Source organism: Actinia tenebrosa, unplaced genomic scaffold (assembly GCF_029948245.1).
Source record: "Actinia tenebrosa isolate PJP-AT-01 unplaced genomic scaffold, QUT_ActTen_1.0 PGA_scaffold5__44_contigs__length_20552954, whole genome shotgun sequence".
In the NCBI taxonomy this organism is placed as follows: domain Eukaryota; kingdom Metazoa; phylum Cnidaria; class Anthozoa; order Actiniaria; family Actiniidae; genus Actinia; species Actinia tenebrosa.
In genome coordinates this window covers 273,983-297,708 of record NW_028292582.1, presented here as the reverse complement: position 1 = coordinate 297,708, position 23,726 = coordinate 273,983, and the positions used below count along the sequence as shown (strand labels likewise).

The following is a 23,726-nucleotide window of genomic DNA, read 5'->3' as shown; positions in this document are numbered from 1 at the left end:
GCTTAGAAGCAAACCTAAGTAGATTTTTAATTACGAACTGCTTTGCAGGTAAGAAAGTCCAAGAACGTCGTTATAAATTTAACAGCAACTGAGGAAAGTATTCTAAAAATGAAAATGAATACAAAGCATATGTTGTTTCGGAATATTTTTAAAATACGTAGATTTCGGATTTCAAATATTATGAATTTCTACTTACTAGCTATAGTATGTTAGGCTGTGAAGGTCTTTCACATATAAATATGCTTGACTGTGAAGGTCTTTCACATATAAATATGTTAGACTGTGAAGGACTTTCACATATAAATATGTTAGACTGTGAAGGACTTTCACATATAAATATGCTTGTCAGTGAAGCTTTCACATATAAATATGTTAGACTGTAAAGGACTTTCATATATAAATGCTTGACAGTGAAGGACTTTCACATATAAATATGCTTGACTGTGAAGATCTTTCGCATATAAATATGTTAGACTGTGAAGGACTTTCACATATAAATATGCTTGACAGTGAAGGTCTTTCACATATAAATATGTTAGGCTGTGAAGGTATTTCACATATAAATATGCTTGACTGTGAAGGTCTTTCACATATAAATATGCTTGACAGTGAAGGTCTTTCACATATAAATATGCTTGACAGTGAAGGTCTTTCACATATGAATATGCTTGACAGTGAAGGTCTTTCGCATATAAATATGCTTGACAGTGAAGGTCTTTCACATATAAATATGCTTGACAGTGAAGGTCTTTCACATATAAATATGCTTGACTGTGAAGGACTTTCACATATAAATATGCTTGACTGTACATCACATATAAATATGCTCGACAGTGAAGGTCTTTCACATATGAATATGCTTGACAGTGAAGGTCTTTCACATATAAATATGCTTGACAGTGAAGGTCTTTCACATATAAATATGCTTGACAGTGAAGGACTTTCACATATAAATATGCTTGACTGTACATCACATATAAATATGCTCGACAGTGAAGGTCTTTCACATATGAATATGCTTGACAGTGAAGGTCTTTCACATATAAATATGCTTGACAGTGAAGGTCTTTCACATGTAAATATGCTTGACAGTGAAGGTCTTTCACATATAAATATGCTTGACAGTGAAGGTCTTTCACATATAAATATGCTTGACAGTGAAGGACTTTCACATATAAATATGTTAGGCTGTGAAGGACTTTCACATATAAATATGTTAGACTGTGAAGGACTTTCACATATAAATATGCTTGACAGTGAAGGTCTTTCACATATAAATATGTTAGGCTGTGAATTAGGTCTTTCACATATAAATATGCTTGACAGTGAAGGTCTTTCACATATAAATATGCTTGACTGTGAAGGTCTTTCACATATAAATATGTTAGACTGTGAAGGACTTTCACATATAAATATGCTTGACTGTGAAGGACTTTCACATATAAATATGCTTGACAGTGAAGATGTTTCACATATAAATATGTTAGGCTGTGAATTAGGTCTTTCACATATAAATATGCTTGACAGTGAAGGTCTTTCACATATAAATATGTTAGACTGTGAAGGACTTTCACATATAAATATGCTTGACAGTGAAGGTCTTTCACATATAAATATGTTAGGCTGTGAATTAGGTCTTTCACATATAAATATGCTTGACAGTGAAGGTCTTTCACATGTAAATATGTTAGGCTGTGAAGGTCTGTGATTCACATTTCAATTTGTGTAGATAATGTACAAAATTCATGAATGAGCTCCAATCACAAAATGATAATTATCATACCCTGATGTTTATGCACATTTTGTTAAACTGAAAGTATTTAAATCACAATAAATGAAAAAATGTCCAATTGCAATTGTTGTGTTTGATGATCTCATTTCTATGGTGTCAAGATCCCAGTTTTTCTTTCTTTTTATCACTTGATGATGGAATTGGATTGAAAATTGGTCATTTTAATGAAATGTATAGAAACTGAAAAAATGAATTATTCTATATGTACATTTTTAAAAAATTTTTAGCTGAAAAACGTATCATACAAGAAAAATGTGCAATATGACATGTCAAATTTAAACTTTTGCTTTCATCTTATCCATTTGAGACAAAAACATTATTGAGGTGTAAATTATTGTAATGGTTGGTTTCTAGTATTTCGAACATTTTCACAATGTGGAATTGTACAAGATCTTAATATGGGACATTTCTGTGCTAAGTTTATGATGATTTTGTTCAAATCATGTGTATATTTAGGCTAGTCCAAAAATCCAAATTTAAATTTAGGGTTGTTTCCCTGATATTCACTGAGCCTGAGGCGAATAATTCTTTTAGCATTTTTAACTCTTAACAAATGAATTTAAACAAAAAAGGAAAGAGAGTTTTTTATATTTTTTCAAAGTTCATTTATGTCGGCAAGTGGCACACATCGGCAAACAATCATGTCCGTGCATGCATTACATTCATCAGGAGGTGTCAGAATATAACGGCCCAGGTTGAAAATCTTGCTAAGATCTTGTTAAGATCTTATAAGAATCTTGCAAGATCTTAAATTTGATCTTACAAGATCTTGTCCAATGTCTAGGCTGCATATTGTGACCAATGAGCGCGCTGGATTTATTATATTCACTTGAATGTGTAAAAATAGTAAAAAAGAATTATTGTGGTCAATCTTTTAATGCTTGGAATTTTATAATCAAAAGTGGAAGATTACTATTTGGTCCATGGTATTGTATTTAAAACTATTTTTGGGGTGAAAACACATGACTCAAAATTCCTTGAGATATAAATATTTCCTGACATTGTTGTTAACAGGGAGCTACATGTAATAGAAATTTTAAAGAAAAGAGTGAAAAAACTCTTTAATTTTGCAAAAGATAAATTAAAATTTAATATTATATAAAATATGAAATAGCCCCCATGCTGGTTGATCTAACAAGAGAAGCTAATGAGCAGCGCTTTCTTATTGTCAATCAACATGGCAGCTATGGTGGCTATGCATGCATAAGCTGCAAGCAGCAGTTAGGTGGACTCGCGAAGCGCCGACAATGCCAAAAATCGCATATCGAAAAACATCAGGGGGGGGGGTGGGTTTTTAGAGGTCGGTAACCCGCCCTACAGGGGGTCTTGCGCGATCGGCCGACACGCGAAATGTGCCTAACTGCTGCTCTGTTGGGGTCGCAAACAGAGGGAAAGATATTCTTTAGATATACGATGCATGAGTGTAAGAAGTTCGTTAACGACTTTTGCATAATTTGTCTAAGACCTAAAGTTATCGTACCTAAGCCAGAATCCTTTTGGTGTTGTGGTAAAAAAATGCAGATAGAAGACGACACGTCAGCACAGTGTTACGAGTGTGGTAAAAATATTCGTAATGCCGTACCAAATGCTACCAAAGAGCAGTATTACGCCAATGGAGGTCGTAAGAAAACGCCATATAAGAGATTAAAATACTTCCGAGACTGGATGAGTCATATCCAAGGTTTACATCCGGTATATTTAGACACGCAGAAAATCATAGACCACTTAGAAGAGCCAACCCCACAAAGTCTACGAAAGACATTGAAAAAATTAAAGCTAGGGAAATATTACAAAGCCATTCCCTATCTTTTGTCTGAAATTACCGGTAGGCGTATTCCTCATGTCCCAGATATGCAAAGGGCCGAGTGGTTATTCTGTCGGCTGGATAAGGATATTCCTTATTACCCCGACGTAATTTACGAAATATTTTACAAAATAGACCCCAACCACCCCCTATTAGAATGGATTCCGAGAAGATGAAATGTGCAGTCGAAATCCCCCTACGTTCTTTTCAAAGCAGATGTTTACTGAGCGAGTTTTCTTTGTAGATCTTCCTTTGCCTCCTGGTAGATCTGTTTTCGAGATTCCTCGGAAAGATCTTTCACTATGGTTTTTTTATTGCCCGACTTTAATTCGCCGTATTTCTTTTCCTCCGCGAGGATCAAAGAAAACTCCGTGTCGTCTATGCGGCGGTCCCGCAGAGCCTTGGAGACCAAGTCGGCGATGGTGTTAGCCTTTGCTCTTGCAAGGGCTATATGAGTGTCGTGCTTGGATATCTTACCGGACAGTTGCTTTATAATGCCTGTCGTAACAGCGGAAACAATGCCGCAGACAGCTCCAACGCTTGCCAAAGGAATGCCAATGACTATTCCAGGCCCGGTAAGCGAAGTAGCAACGCCAGTGCCTGTTAACGCCACGGACATGGAGCCGGAAGTTATCGCGATTTTATGTAGTATGCTTCGGGCTCTGGCGTACTTTTTTCTAACCTCTTCGTAGTGTTTCGCTTGCCCTTCCAAGTAAGCCAGTATTAAGTTCGCTTTATTCAGACGAAAGTTCTCGGCGTTTAATTCGTTAGGTTCCTCCTTAGGTAAATCAGGATAAAGTGGAGGTGCTGATGGTATAACATCCATTATATACTAATGTACGACGCTTTTGGAAATAACATAGAGGAGCAGCCACATCACAACAACATGGATTATGCCAACTGGAGAGCCTTTAGGAAGATATTTCCGCATGCAGACCCTAGTATGTTCGAAAGAAGATCCGATGGGATTTACTTTAACGGCTCCAGAATGTACAGCAATGCAGACTTGGAACATTCGAAGCTGGAGCAAGTAGGTAATCAGGTGCAGCGATTGACGATTGTACGCCCCGTTCATGAAGAAAGGCCACCAAAACCCAAGCCTACACCGGTGCATCAGGAAGCTCCACCTAATTTTCCAAGGAATCTATTAATGACCAAGGAAGATTATCCATTTTACGACGCTGAAGGTGGTGTAAACGACTTTGAAACGATGGTAACGTTCCTGAAGATTTCAGTGGGTAAGCAATCATTTGACATAGTAGTAAGGAATATCTATGGGGATACGATGTTAAAGCATACGTCGGGTAAAGAGGCCAGGGAATGGTTAGCAGGACCCAATATGCGATATTGGCCGCAGCAGTTAAACTTTGCTGTCTGGGCCGCCACTAAAGGTTGTGGTGTTGCCGCGAACATGTTTCACATTTCATTTATGCGGTTTCACGTTGCCTTTACGGTAAGGAGGTTGTTGAAGGAGCTTAACGTACCTTTACCGGGAGATAAGGCATTTAATCCAATGAATAATCGATATGACGCCGCAGCCCTAGAAAGGCTAATTAACGAGTTCAAACCACAGCAAAGAGACTTTCGTTATAAGGAGGGTAAGACGCATGGGCTGGGTATAGTTTACGTTTGGGGTGCCAATGGTGAGAAGCCGGCTGACTACGGACATCAGGAATACCCAAGTAATGAGTTAGAGTTCGGTGATATGGGCGGTGATAAGAGTAATAATTCATTAATTACCAGAATCCAATCGAACTACCTCGGCACTTGGGATCCATTCGTGTTGATGAAAGGAAAAGGTCTAAGAAACCTAGCCAGGATTAACCGCAGCATTGAAGCATTCGTGTACTGCATCTTAGGAGCGCAGGTAAATACCCGCAGCCCCATCGTTGGATTCCAAGGTGCTTCGCGGGAAACACAAGAAGAATCCCTAACTTTATTTGAGTCTGCAATAACAGAAAATGACATATCCAAGTCGGTGCAGAGATATCAATTAGCGGTGCAGCAGTCTAAAGTGCGACTGGATTACGCTTTGTCGCCTGGTTGTTGGTTAATGCCAAGTAATTTGGTTATTAACACCAATTCCGTTGTGGGTTATAACAACAAGCTGCAGCGAGCTACTAAGGATATAAAGTTTGGGGTGAATGACGTGAACTCTGACATGACCAAGGGCATTACTCACTTCGTAGAGAAACCAAAAAAAAAGGTAGAAAAACCATTAAAAAAGGCGTACGTGCCACCAAAGAAACCAGTAAAGAAGGTTACCGAGGAATATGACCATAACCTGCTAAAGGCCGGCTTAGCCGCCGCGGGCGTTGGTCTGAGTTATTATATATGGCGATGAACAACCCCTACGTAGCTGGAGTAGATTGTGTTTATACGACTTACACAGGCGAGAAAAAATACACCCAGGCATCTTGGGTTGATGTCACGGGCATGTCCGTGAATTTGAACTACTCGGGAAAGAAGTTGATAATATGCAGCATTTGCATTGGCACGAGCAGCCATGCCAACGTCGGCTTTAGGTTCCTGGATGAGAATGGCGTACTGCAGCCTATGCGCGCGAAGACGAACAACAGGGAGCCTGCGCATTTCTCCGTAGAGCCCAACCCCGGCAGCGCCGAAAATCTATCGGTTTGGACTTTCCACATGGTCGCCGATTGCCATGGGAAGGTAAAGCTGCAAATGCGCGTAGATGACACCGGGAGCGTTTGCGTGAATGGCATAGAAAATCAAAGAGACACGGCTTATAACCACAAGACCATTAGCACTTTTACGGTGCTTAGTCTCTAGAAGCAAACTATGTTTGCTGAAATATATGAACCCACATGTAAAGGAAGATTGGTTTCTTTATTACTTAGAGGAGAAGGAGTACGTAAATGATGAATGGTTTGACACTGATCTTTGGGTGAAGGTTGGAGGCGTGGGATTACTTGTGTGTACTATTAGCCTTAATACGGGGTATTCGTGCAATGCTGGGTTTAGGATCGTTGATGAGAATGACCATCCATTACTGCCTTACAGAAAAAAAATTAACAATAGGAACCCAGTTCATTTTTCCTCTGAGCCCCCTCCAGTAAGCGGAGAAGATCAAAGGCCGGCGACTTTTCATATGATAGCCAATTGCCAATATGCAAAGCTGCAAATTCGTCCCAGCGATGGAGGTAAGACCATAGCAACTCGTGGTCGCATAGGAATAAATACTGTGGGACCTTCTCCACCGGATGCTATTTGGAATCATAAGCCCATTAGCACCATGACCGCCATACCACTAGTTCCGAATTACCAAGGCGGCGCGAATACTATCTTTACTTATCCCCAGTCGAGGACGCCTCGAAGGTCTGACGACGATAAGCCACCAGTAATACACGAGGATAAGATTAACCCTTCATCTTCTTCAGGAGTACCACTCCAATAGCTACGACTAATATCCAAATGTTATTCCCCACAAACTTTAGCAGTTCTCCGCCGGCCCTCAGTACCAGGCCAAGAACACTACCCAGCAGCCCAGGAAGACCGGCTGCCATCTTTTTTCCCAAGTCCGTCAGCCCACTACCTAATTTCTTTACGCCCGCGCCCGTAGCCTTAAGCGCGGACAAGATCACGCCTACTACGCTCGAAATAGCGACCGCAAATGCCAGCGGAAGACCATACTTCACCAGAGCTCTTTTTACCTTTTCCTTGGTGGTAAGCCCCAATTCTCTTTCCAGGTTTTCCTTTTGCGCCTGTAATTCCGCAACTCTCTCCTGAAGGGTTTCTACTTCCCTTTGTGCTGCCTCCCTTTCCTCTTCGGGACGAGTTTGGTCATTGATTATTTCCTGCTGCCGCTCTATTTGCCCCTCCAGGTCTTCAATAGCCTGATCTCTTTGCCGGATTTGTTCTTCCTTAGTGTTAATTTCGGCAACCAACTGCCGCCGTTCCTCTAAAGAGCCAGCTATGGTGGTACGTAAGTTCTTAGCTTCTTCCTTGCTTATGTCTAGGTCTTGCAGGGCAAGTTCGAAGGCCTTTTGGGCTTGGTCCCTATCGCGTAGGGCTTTGTCTGTTTGTTCTCTCATTTCTATTATTCTTTGGTTTTTATCGTTAAGTTCTCTTTTTTGAGCATCGAGGAGTAGTCGGTTTTGTCTCATGTAATCTGCCTCCCTTTCCTCCATTGTCTCCTTTAGTTCTTCAACTTCCCTTATCGCTTCGATGCCTTTTTGTTGCCGCTGCATTAGGGTCTTGAACTTTTCAAAGGCTTCGCTGGTGTTTTCATCGTTTTCTCTTAGTCTTTCCACCAAATTAGGTTTCCCTAATGCGTCTTGGATTTCTTTTGGGAGATTACTGGTGAGCCTGTCGGAGTCTCTCCTTTGGTAGAGATTATACCACTTATCCCTTCCTTGTTACTGGATTTGAATTTGCCCCTTATCTCCGGTTTGGAAATTAAGGCGGGCCAAGTCCACATTTGGAAATTTCTCCCTTACGTCGTCTAAAAGCCCCCTTAGCATTTCAGTTCTTAGGTCCGTGGAATCCAAGTTTTGCAATTCCAAATATTCTGGAATAGATCGCCCTGGGTTCCTTGATTGCCACTTATCCTCTAAGGAACGCCAGGCCTCGCGGGCCCTGCTGCCATATTTGCGTCTTAGCTTGTCAAAAAGGCCCCGCCCGTCAACGTTGTCATCAGGAAGTAAAGACTCGTATTCTTCGTCGTTAATGTCTACTTGGCCTTCTTCGGTAAGGGGGTCAAAATCCGTTCCTTCTACTGCCATTATATATGATAAGCTCAAAGTTAAACCCCAACGTATTACCTAAGCAGGTTGGTGGACTAAAGGCAGAACGCACCTTTCACCGGGTTACATTCACACCTTCTAGCGCAAAGCCGGGGGAAACCCTGTACGTAGGCGTACCCCGCCTAACAGATAACCTAGTCTTAGTTCCTGGCACCTTGGCTTTGAGGTTTGACCTAGCGGTACAGTCAAGCCCCACAGATGAAAGGATTATCGTTAACAACGTGGGTCGCAACATTGTTTCTAAGATGCGCGTAAAGTTCGCCGGGGAATCCTTGCTGGACTTAAATAGGTACGATCTGTATACCACGTACAAAGACTTATGGTTAACAGCATTTGACCGCGCGCAAAGGATAGAACAAGGAATTGGTAGTGTCATTCTACGTAAGGTTCGCACACCTACGAAAACGCAACCTACTGACGGCAGCGGAGAAACCGCAGTGGCAGACGCAAAGCGAATAAAGACCGCCTATGGTAGTAAGTATGTCATACCACTGGACTTTGAAGTAATCACGAATCACGGTGTGTATTACCCAAGACAGTTATCCGAGCTACAGTTTGAAGTAACTTTAGCAGATGCTAATAACATCATTGGTGGGCTAAGCACTGCGCTTACCACGACAACCCCCTATTCCGTTACCAACTTAGAGCTACAGTACGAAACGGTATACAGCGAAGAGCTGGCCCGTAGCGCTGGCATGGAATACAGCTCCGGGAAGGCATTCCTTTACGACCACGTAGTGATGTATAAGACGTTCAGCTTCCTGGATAAGACGGATGAGGTTATCAACCAAAGCATTAACCTCCCCCGAAGAAGTCTCACGGGGCTGATGTTGGTGTTTGCCAAACCCTACGAAGCCGGTAAGCGCGACTCCGAGGCCTTTCACAACCCCAACATTACTAACGTGGGGGTCAACATAAACGGCGTTCCAAACAAGGTCTACTCCCAGGGGATAAAGCCCGCAGACATGTACAGAGAGGCCATGCGCAAGTTTGGCGACCAAATTAGCCCCGCAGAATTCTTTAATGATAAATATGCGCTGTGGATTGACATGCGCACCATTAACGACGAAGACCTACATGGCCAGGGTTTACGTCTAGTAAATACGCAGGATGGCATAACATTGGAGATCAAACGCACCAAGAATACCTCCGCGGGCGACGGCGATAAGATAAACTGCTACGTCTTCGTCGTGTCTGACGCGCAACTGAGCGTAGAAATGAATCAGCTAAAGAGCGTTGCCTATTGATCCACTCGCTCATCCTTTTGATAAAAAATATCCCTTACGTATAATATGCTTCGCGTATTTGAAAACAACGAAACCAAACTGCAATGCATAGTGCAAGGCGAAACTTTGTACTTCAAAGCAAAGGAGGTGGCTTTGGCGTTGGGCTATGAGCGCCCTAGAGATGCAATTAGAGCACACGTATCTGAGAAATACCAGAAAAAATGGGTTGATCTACAAGGGGCTGCGAATCACCGCTCCTTTACTACGCAACCAAATGCCGTGTTTATATCCGAACCTGGCCTGTACGAACTGACATTTAGCTCCAAACTACCCAAAGCTGTGGAGTTTCGTGATTGGGTCTTCGAAGAAGTCCTACCCGCGCTAAGGAAAACGGGTAAATATGCGATGGACAAGCGCTTCGACGGTCCAAACAAGTTAGTATTTAAGATCGAAAATGAAGCCGACCTACACGCGAAGGTAGTCGACTACATACGTAGGTTTTACCCCGATTTCATCATAGCGCCGGGTCTTGGCGAGCTTCAAGATTCAGACAGCAAGCGAATAACCTGCTGGCGAAAAGGCTACCAAGCCGGTCAACCCGACCTCTTAATCCTAAATGCGCATAAGAAATACCGCGGGTTGTGTATTGAGTTGAAAACCCCAAAAGGAAACGGCGTCTTATCCGCGAAGCAATCTAAGAAAATCTCACAGCTTGACGTAAATGGTTACCTAACGATGGTTAGCAACGATTACGACATTATCTGCCGTGCCCTGATGGATTACGCGGATGGCATTCGTATTCCCTGTAAGGGCTGTGTAAAGCGGTTTAAGTCCTACGCCACTTTGAAAACGCACCTAAAGATATTCCATAGGTATAATGAAGCTCAGCTTGACTCACTGGCGTGATCTTGTCCACGGTAAAGCATACGAAATAAAAAATTACGTCGTCTTCGAAGACATCGACCGTTTACGGTTAGTCCTCAAAGACTTAGAAGGCAAGGAATATTCCCTTTGGGCGCCGGATTGCGTGCGGTACGTAATTCAGGGCGAGGAATTCACCCACTTACGCAGCTATGGTAAGGTAAATGGCCGATGGAAGTTTGACATTGAAAGAAGAGTCACTCCATCTCCTCTTTGTAGTTAAGCGCGTCTGCTAAAGTCCGCTGCGCTTTAGGATCCGCGGAGCACCAATGCCCCACAAAGGATCCTTCGGAGAATACCCTGTCGCAATGAAGGCAGGTGTATTTTTTACGCGGCTTACAAGGGGTAATGCAGTCTGCAGGTAGTTCGCAAGTAATACAGTCCATATATTGAAAGGGCGATTAGGAATCCTCCAAAGAATGCGGCTGCGTAGGCTAGCATATACCTTTAAAAGGGGTCCTTATTTTTATTTATTATCCTTAATAATAATGAATAAAAATAAGGATGGGATTTGAGACCCTTTGCGCAAACCCTACCTTACTATTAAAGGCCCCAAGAAATGCTATTTCAAAAGTGTCTCAGAATGTTAACAATAAGGTTAAATCTTTGTTAAGTATGTGTGGAAACTATTTCAAAGAGTGTCTCAGAATGTTAACAATAAGGTTAAATCTTTGTTAAGACACCCCGGAAACTATTTCAAAGAGTGTCTCAGAATGTTGACGTTTAGGTTAAATCTTTGTTAAGACAGTTGAAGATATGTTCCTCTTCTCTGACACAACCACAACGATCGCACTCCTGCCTCCAATACTCCCTTTTAGTCCACGGAACGCCTTCGGCGCGTTCAAAAGAGGGGAAAGTACGGACTATCTTCTTATGGTAATCTATGCGATTCCTTAAGTAATCCTCTTTATGCGGGCAGCGACACATCAAATCCGCACATTGGTAGCAATCCACGCCTTCCAAGTCGTAAGCGCGGGAGAGAAACCTATAATCATGCGTTCTCCGGTGCGTCTGTAAACGTTGACGACTACTAAGTATCTTATTACAGTCCTTACAAAGCCCACAAATGCGTTTATCCTGATGTTGTTGCATCTTTTGAACGGTGCTGAATTCCTTACCGCAATCCTTACGAGCGCGGCTAAGGGGTTTCTTTGTACAAACGCCGCGACGAACGTGGTATTGAAGTCTTTGTTTGGTGCTGAACACCTTCTTACACAACAAGCAGTCCATATATACTTAACAATATCTTAGCCTCCATTTAACATCCTTAACAAAGATTTAACCTAAACGTCAACATTCTGAGACACTCTTTGAAATAGTTTCCAGGCATCCTTAACAAAGATTTAACCTAAACGTCAACATTCTGAGACACTCTTTGAAATAGTTTCCAGGCATCCTTAACAAAGATTTAACCTAAACGTCGACATTCTACAGGGGATATCGCATAAAGTCCTTAACGCTTTCTTTAGCCCACGTTGCCATCGTTATCAGCGCGCCAAACCGTTCTGCACGCTTCAGACCGCACATTTCATCGTACAATTCCTGCACGCGCTCCTTTAACCGATCGATCTCCTCCCTTTGCATTTCTATGGTGTCTCTTTTATCTTTTGCGTCGGCGGCAATCCTTCTTACTGCTTCCACTGGGTCCATCGTATATATAATGGATCCGAACCATATTCCCTGCAATGCTCTGATAGTAGGACCCACCGGCTGCGGAAAGACCCAGTTCGTAGTGGAGCAGCTATTAGGACCCTTTAGATACCGTTTCGACTACGTCGTGCTATTATGCCCCACCTACGTGAATAACCGCACCTGGACGGGCATAGGAGTGAAAGATGACGACTTCTTCGTAGATATCTTAGACCCTAACGAGTTATCCAGCCATCTTAAGTTCTGGCATAAGCAATTCCCTAAAGATACACAGACTTTACTCATATTGGATGACATCGCCTGCGGGGAAGACGTAAAAAGACGCACCTCCGAGCTCGTTAAGCTCGCTTTCAGCGGCAGACACGACAATATCAGCGTTTGGTTGCTCTCGCAGCAGCTTACCAGCGTCTCTAAACCCTTTAGGGAAAACATAGGCTCCCTCGTAGTATTTTATACTCCAAGTAAGTCTGACCTGGAAACCATCCTTTCTGACTACGGCGGTGAGATATCCAAGGAACAGTTACACGAATACATGCGGCATTTAAAAACGCACCAACATTCCAAGATGATCTTCTCTTTGAGGTTTCCCTACACGGTTGGAATCTATGATTCCTAATGTATATGGAGATTGAGCAGCTCTTAGATGAAGTCCCCACACAGTTAGACGAAAGTAACCTCAAGGAACAACTTAACATCCTTGTGTCTTCGGGGAAGTGCAAAGAAATGATAGGCAAGGAACTTACCCATGAGCAGGTTAATAAGTTGTCAGAAGATGAAGTCAAGAAGTTCCATAAGAGGTATGAGGCTGCCCTTGCAAGTAAGACCACGGACGCCGTAGCAGACTCCGCTATCCGACTTGCGACTAAATTGCTTGGACTTGCACTGCCTATAGACGACGTGGAGCAACTGCGGAAGGACATAAGCGAGGACTATGTCATCGCCCAAGAACTTAAGATAACCTGTGGGTGGTTGTCTTTAAAGTGTGGTAAGTTAATGGCAGTTGCCTCTGTGGCTTTGCACGTGGCTCAGCATGTCGACTTGAAGGAGGTACTAGGTTCCTTCGGAACATCTTGGAAGGACTTCAAGAAGGACAGAGAAGTCGAAAAGGTCTTCCAGGCAGCACTTACTGAGGTACCTGATCAAGTCGCCTCAAGTACTTAGTCAAGTCATTCGTAAGTACTTAGTCAAGTCGCCTCAAGTACTTAGTCAAGTCGCCTCAAGTACTTAGTCAAGTCGTCCTTAAGTCATTGTCAAGTACTTAGTCAAGTCATTGTCAAGTCATCCTTAAGTCATTCTCAAGTACTTATCAAGTCCTTCAAGTCCTTAGATATAAATGAGTGAACCAGAGTCGAAGGCAGAGCAGCCCGAGCAAAAGATTACCAAGGCTAAATCTCCAGGCAGAGTTGCCGCGGGGAAGAAGCTCGCGGAGATGAACAAGAAGAACAAAGCCAAAAAAGAAGAAAAGGTGGAGGAAAAAGAAGAGGGATCCTTTTGGAATCCGGGATACGTCATTGGCGCGTTAGGAGTTGCTATAGCAGCAGGCAGCCTCTACTTACAATGGCGGGCTACGAAGCCAAAAGTAAAGTGGGAGGCCGCAACATATCACGCGCCCGTGCAGGAACAGGCTGTTAGAAAAAGTAAGATCCCTGAAATGGAATAACCTTCTCGCTTTGTAATATAATGTCGACCGCGTTGTTGAAAACTGTTGAAGAAGCAGCTATCATTACTTCCATCGTTGCGGGTATTGGTTGGGTAGGTAAGAAAGTGCTCAAAGAAGACTTTACTGAAGACCCAAGCAAGAGCTTCGCTAATTTTGCTAAGATGACCGCTGCCGTAGGCGGGGCTATCATGCTAAAGGATTACCTACGGAAGGAAAAGTACCTGCCGACGACGTAAGCTTTGCTTGCGTCTAATATAAATGGCTAGCGTGGTCGCAGGTGGAGTTATTGCAGCTTTAGCATTTACAGGGGCTAATTATGGTGGTAGATATCTGGATAAATTAGTTAGCGGTGATAGAAACGCAGAATCTAACGCTGAGAGGAAGAGGCACGACTTAGCGCTGGAGAAATATCAGCGAGACGTGGCAGCTTGGAATGAAAAAAGACAAGCTTACAGGGATTGGTTGGATAAGAACTACCAAGACAAAATGCAGGCGGATAAGAACTTCGAAAACACAGACTACGCCTTTAAACTTTATGCGCAAGCACACCCCGACTTTAGAATGAGAAAGCCTCAGTTCAAGAATTACTACCAGCCTTCTAAGAAACAAAAAGACAATGAGCTGGTATTTGTTGGCATCGCAGGGCTGGCGGGAGGCGTGGCCTTGGCGTATCTAATATAATGATCGTCTTTTTGGAAAGCGACAAGAATAACTTTACCACTTATCTGAATCCCCCCATCCGCGCGGAAAGGGTTCGGTTGGTTAGTTGCTCTTTGTACAATTCTTGGTATAATTTAGTCAATGGCTTTGTCGTCGGAACTTCCGGCACCAAGCCAAAGTTACCAGATTCCCATTACACCCCCATAACGCTGGCTAAGGAGCTAGCAAAGCATGGATATACTCTTACCACAGGATTACCCCATGAAATGAAATTCAAGAAAAATAGTGGAAGCGCTAATTTAAAGGACAGTTCATTGGTTGAACTCCTGGGCCTTACTAGTACCACGATAAATAGCGGCAGTACATATGATGTAAAATGGAAAGTCGCATCCTCTTACGAAGTTTATTGCGACTTGGTCAATAGTTACAACAATGGAGAAAAGTCTTCTCTTATGTCCAAATTCCTACCCAAAGGTAATCCATTTGACCTGGTAGAATACACTCCCATTTCTTTGAGCTATGATTTGTCTAATTTGGTAGAAAGCATAAACATCACCATTAAGGTGGACGGAAAGACGGTGGATTTCAACGGGCGAAAGATCAATCTCGTTTTGGAATTCATATAATGGGCCGCGTAGAGGATAAACTTAAAAGGATTTACTATGGGCCTGAAGGCTATTGGAGAGGAGCATCAGCTATCAAGAAACTCGCGACCGCGGCCAGGGTATCAGAAGAAACGGCTAAGAACTGGCTAAGAAAACAAACCCTCTGGCAGGTTTATCTTCCCGTGCCTAAGTACATTCCCAGGCCCAGCTTCACCGTAAATACCCCTAATGAAGTTCATCAGGCAGATTTGCTTTTCTTACCGCACGACAAGGTGAGAAGAAAGACCTATAGATACGCTTTGACCGTAGTTGATATCGCAAGCAGATATAAGGACGCCGAACCCATAACCAGCAAGGATTCTGGGGAAGTCGCAGAAGCCCTAGGTAGGATTTATAAGCGCGTTTTGAAATGGCCTAAGCTGCTGCAAGTGGATGCGGGGACGGAGTTCATGGGCGTGGTTACCAAAACCCTGAAAGACCACAGCACTAAGATTAGGAGAGCCGAAGCTGAGTACCACAGGGGTCAGAGCATCGTCGAAAGATTCAATAAGACCCTGGCCGAGCGTCTCTTTGGATACCAGTATTGGAAAGAGCTGGAAGATCCCTCCAAACGCAACAGGGAATGGACTCAGAGGCTGCCCCAGGTCATCGTGGCTTTGAACAACGAGTCGGCCAGGGCTACGGGAATAAAACCCAAGGATGCCATAAAAAATAAACACGTGGAACACAAGTCCTACGTCAGAAGTTCGAGGGCGGTCGGACTGAAGGAAAAAAAGCTCCCCCGCAACATAGTGGTCAGATACCTCTATCAGCCGGGGGAACTCGAAGGTGGCAGTAAGAGAGCCACGGATCCTAACTGGTCCCTGGAAACGTATGAGATTTCGAAGTCCGTCACCAAGGAAGGGCAACCCGTGTTGTATTACCTAAATGGCCCAAGTCGCGGATTTGTCAAGGAAGAGCTGCTCATGGTCCCCAAAGACTCAGAGTAGTGCTAGCTGCCCTTCAAAGTAGCGCAGCACCGCGCGCCCGATTGCACTCTAGGCACGTCAGTCTTACGTTGCCTCTGCAATGCCCGCGCTTATTACTTATACGATCCACGGAGAACTGCTGATCGTCATTTGGGTCAAACCTCCATAGTAGAGGTATGTTACACTTGGCACACCGTGCCCCTTCCTTATAGACGTCGTCCACGCATAGGTCGAACGTCATATTTTTTTCTTCGTCGTGTCTTTTGTAGCGAAGGAGTTTCTTAGCAATGTTCTCCTTTGCTATATCTTCTGGCGTTTTATCGTAACGCAATTGCGGACCCCAAGCCCTCCGCAACTGTTTGGCATGCTCCACACGGCTCACAGCGGTATATATCAAATTACTCCAACATAACCGCTGGTCTATGATCCATAAGGTTTCTTTTATGGTAAGCCCTTTCGCGCTGTGGACTGTCATACAATATCCCAAACGCCAATCTGGATGGGAGGTTATTTTTTCAGCCTTTCCCATAGGCACCCAGACTTTATCATGAGTTACCGCGTTTCGCAGTTGGACGTCGGTGCCCGGCACCCACACGTCTCTCTTCTGCATGCGGGTATCGTGGGGCTTGTAGCAAACGGGCACCAAATGGCCAGGGAATCTTTCGCGGTGTACGCTTAACAAATCTTTCTGTATTCGCGATTGTGCTGCGCGCTTGCTGCTCAACACCAAATCCTCTGGATGCCACGCGCAAAGGAAGTCCTCGTAAGACTTCGCTCGGATGCGTTTACGCAGCGTCTTGTTTTGCTCGGCATCACTGAGGCCCCGAAGTTCCGCCTTTAAGTTTCTCACTTGATCCTTGCTGCGGTAGTCGGCGTTGATTTCCTCTGCATGGTCTACCATTCCTTTTAACCATTTATGGGGCATTTCTCCGCAAATGGGAGGAGGTTGGCATGGATCTCCGGCAAATATAACTTGACACTTTCCGCGGAGGAAGTCTACAAATTCCTGCAGGATTTCTAATGGCACGGTGCAAATCTCATCCCATAATATCACCGGGGGTATGTCGCGTATTGCTTCCGGCACCCACTTTTGACCGTTCCAGCGAAAGAAGCTGTGGTACGTTTGCGCGTCGTAACCCATCTCCGTCAATTCTCTTTCAAGGCGGTGTGTCGGCGTTAACACCTTCACGCGAGGAAATAATTCCAAAACCCTGGTGGTCTTACCGCTGCCTCCCGGCCCGTACAGGTACGAAAAGCGTTGGTAAGAAATGGGGTCGTCAACGGATGGCAATGGCTCCACGGTGGGGACGGTGGCACCTTTTACGTGTTCCCCGTGGTATTCCACACGTTCTCTCCAGGCTTTTATCTCTTCATCTTTTATACGCCATTGACCACTTTCCGCGAGTTCGTCCTCCGTGTAAAACTCTTGCATTTTTTCTAACACTTCGGGCTTCACATACAAAGAATCCGTGGCCACGCGTGGAACGTCCTCTTTGTCAAACCGCAACAGCATTGACAATAGATTAATATGCGCATATGCGAGCATGCTGGCGCGTAAATGGTAATATTGCGGGCGATGATCTTGGTAATAACACAACGCATTCCGTTGCCGTTCCCCTTGGCCTTCTATGAAATAATTCCACTTCTCTACGGACACCATAGTTCCTTGCTCATGTGCACGTTTTACGAGGAAGCTCAACTCTCCGTCATCGGTTATCAAACGCCGCTGCATGTGCTTTTCTCCTTCTTTTGCGCCTTGGGTGAACTTTCCTATGACGATTCTGGCGGTGGGGTTATGCTCCGGAAGCCATTGTGTAAATGCAGAGTGACAAAGTATGGCTTCATGTGCTGCGTACGTGAGAAGCTCGCGCTCTTCGAGAAACTTCAGCAGGGGTATGGGAATCCATTCTTTCTCCTGCAGATGTTTCCCATACCACGCGTAAATTATTGGATGTAAGCCCTTTGCTAACTTCCACATGGTCAACCGCACGAACCCCGTAGCTGGGGCGTCGTATTTACCTGGCAAAGACACACGAAAGAATTGTGAGTCTGGATGCCCGTAGCGGTCGTAATACTCCTTACAATCCCCGAGGCCTTTAAAACTGGCAGGGTAACAATGTTTCATGTCTAAGGAGACGTATTCGTTCTCGTCATACTCCATGTTCCACAGACCTCCATGACCATGCTCTACGCAGGCTTTGGCTATGTCGGCGAATTCCTTAGGCGTGGACTTCCATCCGTTCCTCTTCTTTGCGGCTAAGAAGTCCAAACTACGAGAGCTAAGGACCTCGTCTGAGAAGTCTTCCCCTAAGGTTTCACAAGCACTTTGAATGCGTTGGTGTTCTACTAGAGGCCTGTAAAGAGTACCATCCTGCGTCATAAACTGACTTCCTTCCGCGTCCATCAACCAAACGGAATTCTCGTGGACCAATTCTGCCAACGGCGATGCTTTATAAACCTTAGTTTCCTTCTTTTTGGGGAACCTAAGTTCTCGCCAAGCGTGTCCATTGTGTTGGTAGATGATTATGGGGGCACCTCTACCTCCATATTTTTTCGTCCCTTCGTAAATGAGACCGTCAGTAATGTCCTTCACGTGTATGCGGCGTTCTAAGGCCGTCTCTAACTTCTTGATGTTCTCAATGGAGCCTCCAGTCCTATTAGTATCTCTTTCCTATTTCCTGATGGCTTCTCTTCTTTTTGGCGTAAGCTTACCGCCACGAGAGGAATCTTCGAAGAACTCTCTTACCAACTTCCCGACACAATTACCTGGATGTCGCATTGGTCGCAACTTTTTGACATCCGGCTCCTTAATCTCGTACGCACCGTAAATGACCACGGTAACCGGGTAAGCGACCTCATAGAAGAGCATGTCAATTCCCTCCAATGCCCCTGGTCTCGTATGCTTATTCAAGACGAACAAACTCTGCTTGCCAGACGCCCTGATGGGATTACGGCCCTTTTCTATCACCCACTCGCCGTCCAAATACTTCACGAACGTCAACTCCAAACGGTAGTCACCGTCCGGCATTCTGTCGATTATTCTTTCAGCCATCTCGTGATTCATAGTCTTGTCTGTCTTGCCCTCCATGAATGTCGCAAAGACGAAATCCGCATCTGAGTTATCCATCACCTGATTTCCCAACCTGCGCACAGTTTCGTTTTGAATGTTGTTGACGGATGCCATGTATATCTAAAGGATATCTTTCCCTCCATTTGCGACCCCAACAGAGCAGCAGTTAGGCACCTTTCGCGCTGTCGGCCGATCGCGCAAGACCCCCTGTTCCGCGGGTTACCGACCTCCAAAACCCCACCCCCCCTGGTGTTTTTCGATATGCGATTTTTGGCATTGTCGGCGCTTCGCGAGTCCACCTAACTGCTGCTGCTGCAGCATATGCAGTTATAGTACTTAATCAAATAATCCCATGTCATTAACAGGGTCTTACTCAAAGAGATTTGTCTGATTTGATAGAAGATATTAAGGTCTACATGGAATTAGAACAAGGAAAGAATACAGAATACTGGCAGGTTTGTATGGTACATTTTATTCTTTTTTTTTTTTTTTTGTAGATGACCCCAATATTTTTTTCGTTCCCAAATGCACCACAGGGCTCCCAGTAAGCTATTTTATCAGTGAAAAAATATTTTTTTATTAATGTTAATAAAGTTTATTGATGCTATATGTATTTTTTAACTAGGATATCACCATGATATGCAAGGATGAATTACAAAAGTTACGAAAGCAGTTACACAGTGGTAAGAATGCACAAGACTGCTGCTTGGGCTTCCTGTGGATTTTGGGAACACAGGCAATCCAATAAAGGACAATCTATTTAACAACATGAATATAAACTACCACGACTGTTTTCATTGCTTCACACTAATCTAGACAACATTCACGACAGGGAAATCGGGCAAGCAACTATATGATATCATCAATCAAATAAATTGTTTGAAAGCTTAAAGACATTAGTCTGATTGATGGCAGTGTATTGCCTGATTTCATTATCACAACTGTTGTCTTGACTATCGCATAGCAGTGCATTTAATATAGTAAAAATCACTCTATCATTCTCTTTTTTTTTTGTCATTTTCAGAACAATTGGATAGAAGAGAGGGTATTCACACTGCAGTCCATTCAGATGTGGCTTCGATATTCAAAGGAAAGACATATACACAATTGATTGCACTTGAAAAGCAAATATACTCCAAGATCTCTAGTGGTGATGCTGTTGATATAGGTAAGACACCGGCATGCACTACTTCCAACCGTCCAGTAAAATGTGTATAAAAAAGCTAGTTTTTTTTTACTTGATAATAAACATGGAAACGAAATGAATTTGAAGAGTCAGTCACATATTTACAAACTAAACTAAGCTTATTAGAGTACCAAAGTGATGACCACATAAAATTATATTTTAAGAACTTATTAAAATTTTGGTGACATAAACAGAAACTTCATGTAAGTGAAAGTTGAAATAGTTTGGTCGTTATCAACAATACATATGGATAGCATGTTAGTGTACAGCATCCACTTGATGGTATGAGGTATATTATTAATATTTATCAAGTCTCACTCATGTGCTGCTTATCTAATAATCAGGATACTGGGAGTCCCTTTTACAGCAGCTGAAGATTCACATGGCAAAAGCCAGGTTACGAGAAAGACATCAACGGATGCTGAGGGAGAAACTGATGCAATTGAGACAAGAGGTAAGTAGTGTAGGATGCTGAAAAAATAGTTTAAAAAAAAAAACACTTATCAAATGGTATAACTTAGAATGAATATTATTGAAAATCACAGGTAATGTATGCTAATCTGCAGCCTCTCACCAGTTCGACCCATGCATCCATCCATGCATCCATCCATCCATCTATGCATCCATCCATGCATCCATCCATCCATCCATCCACCCAACCCACCCACCCATGCATCCATCCATCCATCCATCCATCCATCCATCCATCCATCCATCCATGCATCCATCCATCCATCCATTCATCTATCCATCCATGCATCCATCCATCCATCCATGCATCCATCGATCCATTTATCCTTAGTTCATCCATTCAACCATTATTAATATTTGTTCGCCCGCCCGCCCGCCTGCCCGCTCGTTCATTCATTCATTCATTCATATTTGGTTTTTTTTTAAAGAAATCCACAATGGGCAACAGCTCAGCAACTGCAAGTTCAGAATCAGAATCAGAATCCGAGAAAGAAGAACCACCCAAAGAAGATCAAAGAAAACAAGATGAACCATCAACAAGCACCAGTTGGAGAGATGAGCCTGAAGAACAAGAAACTGCTGTTGAAGATGAAGCTGAAGATGAAGCTGGAGAAGAAGCTAGTGGCTCTCTATTCACTGAAGAAGAGCTTTTGGAAGAAAGTTATGCAGCATTTGAAGCGGGGAATTACAGTCCTAAGCTCATCAAGATTACAGATGTTGATGAAGTAAGTACTCTGGATAGAGATAATTTTTGGGCTGTGAAAACCTTTCACTGCATATGTCATCTTCATTATCAACGCTCATCATCCCAGCAGGTGCATAAGGCCTTTACGTTATTTGTCCAACCCACTTTTAACCACCACTTAGTAAAAGCTGCAGTCTATAGCTAGCTTGTGCATCAGACTGAAGTTTTGTCTCATCCTTCCTCAACTGTCCTTCAAGCCATCTTTGGTCATTCTTCCATCCTTTGACTCTTTGGTGTCCATCCCAATAAATTGCTGACATGCAGTCATTCTTGCCATATTTTTTCTCTCTCCAATCCTTTGACCCTTTGGTGTCCATCCCAATAAATTGCTTTCATGCAGTCATTCTAGGCAATGATCTTTCCTAATGAGTTCTAGTTCCATCTCCCACATCTTTTTTTTTTCAAAGCAGATTGGCTCCATGTCCACTATTTCTACTATTTCCCCACTGCATACAATGTATATATATACAGTAATGTGGTATTCAATGACATGTTTCTTTATTTAGAACCTGGTTATTGATCCTGAGGAGGACTGGGAAAAACTGGTAAGTCGCAAAAGAACTCATAATTAAGTCCCATGCATGATATCACAATGCACAATATTTCTCACTTTATTACATTTTATTTAATATTTTTTTGTTAGTAGTTGGATTTATAATTATTAATACTACTTAGATGTATTTGAGATTTAAACCTTGAAAAATATGTAAAATACTTTTAATATTAAAAAAAAATTGTTGTCGGTTTGATAGTGAAGCAAAATAATTACTAACTGCAGTTTGTACTAATTTGATTTGATGATGTTTCTTCTATTCAGCTGATGCTCAGACAAGAAGTAATGTCAGATGGCTCTTCATTACTGGTTAGTGTACTGTTCTAAATCACTAATAACTATATAAATAACCCATTCCTAAAATATCATGACCAGGTGCATCATAGCAAGGCTACTCAGGAAGATGTACAACTGTACAGTATGTTTAACATGTGAAATAAAAAAAGAGCATACATTTTTGACTAGTATATCTTTTATCTGCACATAGCCTTGCAATGGTGCACTTGGTCACAAAACCTCAAATAATTATAATGCCTGCATCCAGTGGTCCAGTGATAGATTAAAAAAAGGTGTGGTCAAACACTGAATGTCATGTGCCATGTGCCACAAAAGATAACAGTAGTTATTGAATTTAAGCTTAGTAGTGATTCAGCTGACAAAGCATTCTGCTATATTGTCTTTACCATCAGACGAAGACATTAGGTCTTCCTACAGCAATGGAACAAGAAGAGGAAAGAAAAGGCATGGGTCCTGATGAGGAAACCTTTAATATTCCTGTGCCTCTGTCGCAGAAGGTATGTATAATAATATTAATAAATTATTGTCTTTTTCCTGCCATGAATCACTGAACATTATGCACGTAGCCCCACATTGGAACCTTTGTGCATCACAAGCAAATCATACCTCAGTAGTTAGTTATATATTGTGGATACGTATTTACTCACACACATTACTGCTTTACTTAAGTTAATACTATGCACTCAACTCACATGTTGACTTTTCCTGATGGAGTTAAAACCAGAAACCCTCGTAGCTTAGGAGAGAACAACATGTCAAACAAACTCAACTGACATACTAGCTTGATTGAGGGGATTCAAACATGCCTCCTGTCACAGTCACAGCACAAACCTAGCCTTGGTGAGAGGTTGAAGCTTTAGCAGTGTAGACCACCCTTAATTTAATTTACAAAATCATATTCTGACTTACATCAAACAATTAAACACTATTGCATATGAAAACTGAAACATTTGGGCTGTGATATCACTGATAATGACAGATTTTTGCTTTTATCAGCTGATTAATTTCATTATCGGTTGTAAACCACCTTATCAAAGAGTGGTTAAAATTTATTAACCAATATTAATTTTATTGAATAATTATTGAATAATGATGACATATTTGCAGAAGTACATCTGGGAAGACAAATACAGACCTCGGAAACCAAGATTCTTTAACAGAGTCCATACTGTAAGTATTAAGAGAGATTTGTGTTATGCCATCATGCAATGGACTGCTTTGACGATATGGTTGCTTTATTGATTCGCAAGTAATATAATTATGGGTTATCCAGGGGGCAAAACAAACAAAGATGGCAGATAATACGTAGAGTTTTGTTAATTGTTTGTTTGTCTTTCTTGCCTGAATAAATG

The 23,726-nt window shown here is 42.8% G+C and overlaps 1 protein-coding gene across 1 annotated transcript in view; it reads left to right on the top strand.

Annotated features, from left to right (window-relative positions):
* Nucleotides 1–23,726, top strand: part of LOC116299419 (splicing factor Cactin) — a 35,880-nt gene that overhangs the window by 8,194 nt on the left and 3,960 nt on the right. The window contains exons 11-19 of the mRNA XM_089037969.1: nt 19,488–19,577; nt 19,748–19,805; nt 20,147–20,290; nt 20,653–20,762; nt 21,208–21,504; nt 22,031–22,069; nt 22,342–22,386; nt 22,767–22,871; nt 23,482–23,544. Coding sequence (XP_088894095.1) covers nt 19,488–19,577; nt 19,748–19,805; nt 20,147–20,290; nt 20,653–20,762; nt 21,208–21,504; nt 22,031–22,069; nt 22,342–22,386; nt 22,767–22,871; nt 23,482–23,544 — 951 coding nt within the window. The remainder of the gene's footprint in view (nt 1–19,487; nt 19,578–19,747; nt 19,806–20,146; nt 20,291–20,652; nt 20,763–21,207; nt 21,505–22,030; nt 22,070–22,341; nt 22,387–22,766; nt 22,872–23,481; nt 23,545–23,726) is intronic.